This window comes from Salvia hispanica, chromosome 3, assembly GCF_023119035.1.
Source record: "Salvia hispanica cultivar TCC Black 2014 chromosome 3, UniMelb_Shisp_WGS_1.0, whole genome shotgun sequence".
In the NCBI taxonomy this organism is placed as follows: domain Eukaryota; kingdom Viridiplantae; phylum Streptophyta; class Magnoliopsida; order Lamiales; family Lamiaceae; genus Salvia; species Salvia hispanica.
The window spans coordinates 11,608,861-11,617,598 of NC_062967.1; the positions used below are offsets into that span (position 1 = coordinate 11,608,861).

Sequence of the window (8,738 nt, forward strand, 5' to 3'; positions counted from 1 at the left end):
TCTTCCACAACTATGGCCACATCATTCTGCATGCGAAAATTGATCATAAAGTTTGAATTTGCATATTTCTCATGAAGCCCGAACGTTATAAAAAATGTCTTACCAAATATTTTATAATTGAAATATAAACATCTAACATAAGATAATAAAATATGGAGTAAAGACCAAAATTGGTCCTGTACATATGGTCATTTTATGTTTTTGGTCCTAAACATTATCTTTTGGATTTTTTGGTCCCGCACATATGGAAATTTGATCATTTTGATCCTCCGTCAACGTTTCCGCTAGAAACTAACGGTCAACGAGTTTAATCCCGATTTTGACCAAAATTAACATTTTAATTCTAATTTTTTACTCCTTAATTAATTCACTAACTATTATTATAAATATTCTTTTAAAATTAGAAAATTAGAATTTAAAATATTTTTTACTCCGCCGCCGGCGGCGGCTGCTGATCGAGGCTAGGGTTTGCGATTGGATTCACGTTGGAGAAGCTCACGTCGGCGAAATTGTAAATCACGGCGGAATCCGGCGTGGTGTGGATCGGTTCCGCGGCGGAGGATATAGGAGGAGCGGTTGCGGTTGCGACTGCGGCGGCGGAGGTGGTGAGGCTGGAGCTCTGCGCGGTGGATTTTTCCTCTGCGTCTTCGTCGGCGGCGGCGGCATTGGTTTTAGGCTTGGAGCGCTTGGTTTTGTGGGAGCCGCCGCCGACGGGGACACTGCGGAGGACGCCGCCTTTGGTCCAGTAGCGGCAGCAGCTCTTGCAGAAGTGGTGTGGCTGCGAGAGGTTGTAGTTGTTGTAGTAGCAGAATTTGGTGTTAAGCGAGTCGCAGCGAGGGCATTTGACGACCTGGTGATTGTGCGGCCGCATCCGCCTATCTCCGACGCCGATAAACCTCCCTCCGCCGCCGATTTCTTCTCCGATGCGAGCTTCTCCAACATGAATCCAATAATAGGATTTTCCATTCCCAGATTTTCTTTTTTACTTTTCGAATACCCACTTAAAAATCCTATCTTTAGTTTTTTACAATTCTTGATACTATCGAGATTCTCTGCTCACAATTTAACAGTGCTTGCGAGTAAATAATGTAACATCCCGCTTTTTCGAACCCTAATTTTTGTGACGTGAAAATTTTTGCATTTAATGCTTTTAATGCTATGACATATGTGAATTAAATGATGAGTGATTTATTGCAATATTCGTTGTGACCTAATTGCGATTTGGAATTGAGTTTGAGTTGAATAGTCAAACTTGTTGAATATGTGACGTGGCTATTGAATAGTCAACATGGTGGAAAATATGACGTGGCCGTGGAATGGTCAAAGTCGTTGGAAAATGTGGAATGGAGGTGAATTCGAATATGTGGATATTTTAATGTGGGGAGAAAGAATAATTGTGGTAAATTATTTTCCTAAGGGATGAGTGAGAATTTAATAGGAGCATTATTTAATCATGTGGAATTTTCGACCCCCTCCTATTTGTTGGAAATAATCCTATTTTTCTTGGATTTAATTATTGTTTGGGATAATTATCCGAATTAATTCCAAAGTCCGAATATTCCTTATTTATTGTTTGGGATAATTATCCGAATTAAATCCAAGGGTGATTTTCGAAATCTTCTACCTTATGGGAGAATGGATTTTATTGTTATATTATTTGATCCATTGTTTATTATCTTCCATAAATAAATTCAAATATCCCAGCATATCTTGTCAAATCTAAGAAGATCTTACCATATCCTAATTAAATTAGGATTTTAATTAATTCCTTGGAGTAGGAATTTGAAAATCACGCCTACTACCATATTTTTGGGGAGATTATTATTATTTTCTTGCTCCGTGATATTTTATTCTACTCCGTAAAATATTCAAATTAAATCATAGGCTAATTAAATAGCCTAAGAAATTCGAAATCCTCCTTTCCCTCAACGGTTTTAACGCCACTTCCCCTCAAATCTCTCCAAATCTTTAATTTATTTAATTAAAGATATTATATTTTGCACTCTATAAATAAGAGTGAGAACCTAACCCTAGCACATCACAAATCACGCCCCCCACTCCCAAATTTCGATCTCTATCTCTTTCCTACTCTTTCAAATTTTTCTTCTACTTTATCCATTAATTCTTCATCTTTTGGAGAAGAATTGAAGCTGCAATTCAAGATTTTGTTGAAGAATCAAGATTCTACTTGTATTATACCGATTGTTCTTGTGAAAAATGTACTTTTATTTTGATCTTCTCTTCTTCTACCGATCAATCGGTGTTCTTGAGTCCACATGCATTTAGATCGAGCGAAGGGGGAAATTAATCGATGAATTTGGATGCATGTGTGGGTGTGTGACCGTGTGTGTGTGTGTGCACGCCTCGGTAGGCGTGTACGTGTGTAACCGTGTGTTGTGTGTGGGAAACACTCATGCGTGACACGATTTGATGTTAAATCTAGAGTTGTTGTGTGAATAAAAACGATATGATAATCGTACTTTAATTTTGAATGGTGATATTGAAAATAATCGATGGGAAAGGGAAACGTGAGAACATGCATGATTTTGATCCATGATTGAGACTTATTTGAAATATATGAACTAAAGGTGATAGTTCGCGTTCCCGGTGTGATAACAAGAAGAAGTTCGTTTTTGAACTCGAAGGAAATCGAGGTGGGCTTTATTCTTAAACTCTTCTATGTTGCGAATTTATGATATTGGAGAAATAATGGTGGATTAAACTGTTATGCCATGCCTATGATTATTTTGGATATTGTGTGTGCCTGATGCCTAGATTGTGAGTACGCTCCATTAGGCTAAAGGGCTATAAAAACGAATTCGGGTCGAGTAGGGCCGCAAACCCTATCAGGCTAGTGTACACTGGAGATCGGGAGCCGTCCTTGCTAGTCGGCCGATCTCGTGGGCGAAAGTGTGGCCACACTTCGTCGCACCATATGAATTGTTGATTGATGAGAAAATGGGAGGTATTATTTGACTGGCCAGTCCATGAAATATTTTGTGATACTCGATGCTTATCTTTAAATAAATGCAAAACCTCGAGTTCACTATGGTAAGGGTGGCATAACTATAAAATGTTTTGGCATGAGTCCACTGAGTATGATTAAAATACTCAGCCCTGCATGTGTTTTCCCTATGTGCGGAGTTGAGCTGCGATGGGCGGTCGGTGGTGTTGAGATGGTTGATTCAAATAATATGGATGGTTGGGATTTTGAGTGTAGTCGTGTCCTCATACATGGCTTCGCTTTCTCTTGGAATGCTTCCGCTGAATATTTTGAAACTTATTACCTTTGGTCGGTTTGAACTTAGTTCTTCGAATTAGAATATGGTGAATTACTGCGTTTTGTTGGAACTACATTAAACCTTTGACTTTTGAGCTTAGCCTATGAATCTATTAAACCTTGATTTTTCGTATTTAAGCCGTTGACTTACTATCTTGATACTTCATTAAACACTTGGTCAAATCTCTTTAAATGAAACCCTAGTCTAGGCACATTCTTGTTGCCTTTAAGTTCGCTTAGTTAACCGTCGCCGCATTTATTATACCCTAGAAATGCCGGACTGTTACAAATAATCTCAAGAATAATTATTTGTTTATTGGGTTTGGATGTGCCATTACAGTTCCCAGGCTTGAATTTGATTTCTTTCTTTCTCGATCTTTCCCTAGTATGCACGAATTTCGGATTTTGTTTCTTGAAGCTTGATGATGAAGATATTTCAGAATTTATATATCTATTTCACTGCCGAGTTGGTTGATCAGTAGCCGCCGCCGCCGACGGCGGCAGAACAGATCTGCTCGGCGGAGTAAAAAATACTATTTTAAATTCTAATTTTCTAATTTTAAAATATTTATAATAATAGTTAGTGAATTAATTAAGGAGTAAAAAATCAGAATTAAAATATTAATTTTGGTCAAAATCAGGATTAAACCCGTTGACCGTTAGTTTCTTACGGAAATATTGACGGAGGACCAAAATGATCAAATTTCTACATGTGCAGGACCAAAAAATCCAAAAGATAATGTTTAGGAACAAAAACGTAAAATGACCATATGTTCAGGACCAATTTTGGCCTTTACTCTAAAATATGTATTCTATCTAAATCAGTACAAATTTTTTTTAAAAAAAACAGAAGCAAATAAAAAGACACATTAGAGAATATCAACTAATTTTCATCTACCAAATAGTGTACCGTTTTTTTGAGTTGTTTTATTTGCCCAGTCTATATGAATTAGAAGTTTTTGTCTTTTCTAATAAGATATTAGTATTTTTTTTTAAATGATTACAAAAAAAATGCATTTATTATTTTTTCAAAACAAATTAAAACTTCAAATTAATTAGTACTTAGGAAGATAAAGAAGATTCGATCCCATTTCTTCTATGTTTAGATTCTAAGTACCTTTGCTATTTCTTTAACTTTCGCTCTAGATCCACCTAAATTTTCTACATCTATAGTCACATCATTCTGCAAGTGAAAATTAATCATAAAGTTTGAGTTCGTGTATTCCTCACAAACCTGAAAGTAAGAAAAAATGAATGGCCACAAAAAGTTTGCAATCATTGATCTAATATTCTGTTAATTCTATAAATGTGAAGTTTTTCGTATATTATAAAATTAAAATATAAACATCAACAAAAGATGATACTCTAGTACGTTCTATTTAAAATCTAGTAAAAAAACAAACAAAAATAGAAGCAGATAAAAAAATATATATACATTAGAGAATATCGATCAATCCTCATCCCTAAAAAATTATTCAAATTTTATCTGCCCACCTGAAAAGTTTATGTTGTTTATCATGTTTAATTTGAAAGCTATTCTCTCCATCCTCGGCTAATTATGTTACATTTCTAATTTTACATGTCTCGAGCTAGATGAGTTATTTTATCTTTTAGCAAAATTCATTATTTTAATTTTATTTTGTCTTTACATTAATTTCACAACTTAATCTAATAAATACAGTACGTATAACTTTTTAAATCTTACGATGGTAAACAGATGATTCATTTTTTAATGTAATAAACATCATTATATGCCAATTTGTGAATATTAGACAATATATATAGGGTCCATTTAGGGAAATAAAACATTGATACACAATCTACTAATTCTATACATGTGGAATTTTTCGTTCTTACATATTTTCACATATATATTTTATAATTAAAATATAATCAACAGAAAATAATCAAATATAGTATTTCAAAGACTACTAAAAAGCATCAGTAAATCAACAAATGACTTATTTTTTATGATAATAAACAATATCCAGGGTCCATTTAGGGAAATAAAACATTTATTAAAAGCTAAACTCCGATTGTGAATCTAAAAAATTAAGATTTTAAATTAAATATTAGAAATAATAATAAGCCACATTTGTTTTATGCTTGGATTCTAACTGCCTCTGACATTTCTTCAACTTTAGCTCGATATTCACCTAATTTTTTCGCATTTATCGTCACATCAATCTGCTGGTGAAAATTGGTTATAAAGTTCGAGTTTGCGTATTTCTTACGAAACCAAATGTCAGAAAAAGTTTATTACCACGAGTCACTCGAATTGATATGCAAATCTACTAATTCTATACATCTGGAATTTTTCGTACTTACATATTTTCATATAAGGTAGTGATAAAATGCAAACTTATATATTGTACAAACTCAAAACTTTTTAACACAACTTCAACACAGTTTCAATACAATATCAACACAGTGTAAAATTTCAAGATTTTAATGTCACACAGTATCAACAAAATATCAACACAACATCAATCATTGACTACCGTTGATATTCTGTTGACATTTTTCTTGTTGATGTTTTTTTGTGATCTGTTGACATTTTTCAATGGTCCAGATCATAGTTTTGAGTTTGTACAATATTTAGAGTTTTCATTTGATCACATTCCTTTTTATATATTTATTTTATAATTGAAATATAATCAACATAAGATAATCAAATATAGTATTCCAAAGACGACTAAAAAGTATCAGTAAATCAACAAATGACTTATTTTTTATGATAATAAACAATATCCAGGGTCCATTTAGGGAAATAAAACATTGATTAAAAGCTAAATTCATGTGAATCTAAAAAATTAAGATTTTGAATTAGAAATTAGAAATAATAATAAGCCTCGTTTCTTTTATGCTTGGATTCTAACTACCTCGGCTATTTCTTTAACTTTAGCTCAACATTCACCTAAATTTTCCGCATTTATTGTCACATCAATCTGCTGGTGAAAATTGATTATAAGATTCGAGTTTGCGTATTTCTCACGAAACCAAACGTCAGAAAAAGTTTATTGCCATGCACGATTTGTTGAAATCGTTACGCAATCGGCTAATTCTATACATGTGGAGTTTTTCATACTTACAAATTTCCATATATTTTATAGCTAAAATATAATCTTCAACAAAAGAGAATCAAATATAGTATTTCAAAGACTATAAAAATAGTACTAAAAAATATCAATAAATCAGCAAATGACTCATTTTTAATGATAAAAACAACATTATATATCAATTTTCAGTGAATACTGTAATAAACAATATCCAGGGTCCATTTAGAGAAATAAAAGGTCGATTAATATAGCCAAACTCTCATTTACTAAGAAAATGAATTAAAATTTCAAATAATTATTAGAAAGCTAGAAATTAATACAATTAAGAAATATTGCTCTGAACAGTAAATAATTTGGTTTTTTAATGTACTAATTAATAAACAACATTATATTTCAATTTTAGGTGAATATTAAATAATATGTCTATGGTCCATTTAGGGAAATAAAACATTGATTAAAAGATAAACTCCTGTTGTGCATCTAACAAATTAAAATTTTTGAATGAAATATTAGAAATAATAATAAGCCTCATTTCTTTTATGCTTGGACTCTAACTACCTCGGCCATTTCTTCAACTTTAGCTCAAGATTCACCTAATTTTTCTGCATTTATCGTCACATCAATCTGCTGGTGAAAATTGGTTATAAAGTTCGAGTTTGCGTATTTCTCACGAAGTCAAACGTCAAAAAAAGTTTATTACCACGACTCGCTGAAATTGATACGCAATCTACTAATTCTATACATGTGGAATTTTTCGTACTTACAGATTTTCATATATTTTATAACTGAAATATAATCATCAACAAAATATAGTAAAATATATTCCAAAGACTACAAAAATAGTACTAAAAAAATATCATTAAATCAGCAAATGACTTATTTTTAATGATACAAACAACATTATATGTCAATTTTTAGTGAATATTAGTAATAAACAATATCCAGGGTCCATTTAGAGAAATAAAAGGTCGATTAATAGCCAAACTCTCATTTACTAAGAAAATGAATTAAAATTTCAAATAATTATTAGAAAGCTATAAATTAATACAATTAGGCAATATTGCTCTGAACAATAAATATTTTGGTTTTTTAATGTACTAATAAACAACAGTATATGCCAATTTTAAGTGAGTATTAAATAATATATCTAGGGTCCATTTAGGGAAATAAAACATTGATTAAAAGCTAAACTTGTGTTGTGCGTCTAACAAATTAAAAATTTTGAATTAAATATTAGAAATAATAAAAAGCCTCATTTCTTTTATGCTTGGATTCTAACTACCTCGGCCATTTCTTCAATTTTAGCTCAAGATTCACCTAATTTTTCCGCATTTATCGTCACATCAATCTGCTGGTGAAAATTGGTTATAAAGTTCGAATTTGCGTATTTCTCACGAAACCAAACGTCAGAAAAAGTTTATTACCGCGATTTGTTGAAATCGATACACAATATGCTAATTCTATACATGTGAAGTTTTTCATACTTACATATATTCATATATTTTATAACTGAAATAAAATCATCCGTCGAAGATAATCAAATATAGTATTCCAAAGACTACAAAAATAGTACTAAAAAATATCAGTAAATCAGCAAATGACTTATTTTTAATAATAAAAACAACCACTGGCGGACCCACATGTAAAGGAGGAAGGGCTTTAGCTCCTAAGAGCATCTCCAACCATTCCACTAAACTCAAACTCATTTTAATGTAAATTTCACACTAAATATTGATTTTACTCCAACCATTTACACTAAATTCAAACTTAAAAGAATATTCTCTATATTATACTTTTTTTACTCACAAAATTTGAAAAACTTTTAGGTATTGGTTTAGTGTAAACCTAAAGATAGGTATTTTTTTCTCAAAAACCAAAAATAGGAATGATTTTTGAGTACTATTGGAGCTAAATACCCATCCTATTTTAGTTTTTAGTATACCCTTGGAGATGGTTAATGAACCTAATTTTTCAATATTTTTCTATTATAAAATATTTTGAGCATATTGATATATAAAAGCCTCTAATAATAATTTGAATTACATGAAAATTTAATTTTACATAAAATTTTGAAAATTTAGGCCCTACTCATATTTATTTCGCGTCCGGCCATGAAAACAACATTATATATCAATTTTCAGTGAAATAAAAGGTCGATTAATAGCCAAACTCTCATTTACTAAGAAAATAAATTAAAATTTAAAATAATTATTAGAAGAGAACTAGAAATTAATACAATTAGGAAATATTGCTCTGAACAGTAAATAATTTGTTTTTTTCAATGTACTAATAAACAACATTATATGTCAATTTCAGGTGATTATTAAATAATATATCTAGGGTCCAATTAGGGAAATAAAACGTTGATTAATAGCCAAACTCCTGTTGTGAATCTAACA

The 8,738-nt window shown here is 31.5% G+C and overlaps 1 protein-coding gene across 1 annotated transcript; it reads right to left on the reverse strand.

Moving 5' to 3' along the window:
- Window positions 1-427: 427 nt before the first annotated feature.
- On the reverse strand, window positions 428-871 carry LOC125209274 (dof zinc finger protein 4-like). The gene has a single exon (XM_048108879.1). It carries the CDS (start codon window positions 869-871, stop codon window positions 428-430), a length of 444 nt encoding a protein of 147 aa, XP_047964836.1.
- Between the last annotated feature and the right edge of the window lie 7,867 nt (window positions 872-8,738).

Bases quoted from the DNA above. Each gene is read 5' to 3' on its own strand.
- LOC125209274 (XM_048108879.1), bottom strand. From the start codon at position 871: ATGCGGCCGCACAATCACCAGGTCGTCAAATGCCCTCGCTGCGACTCG.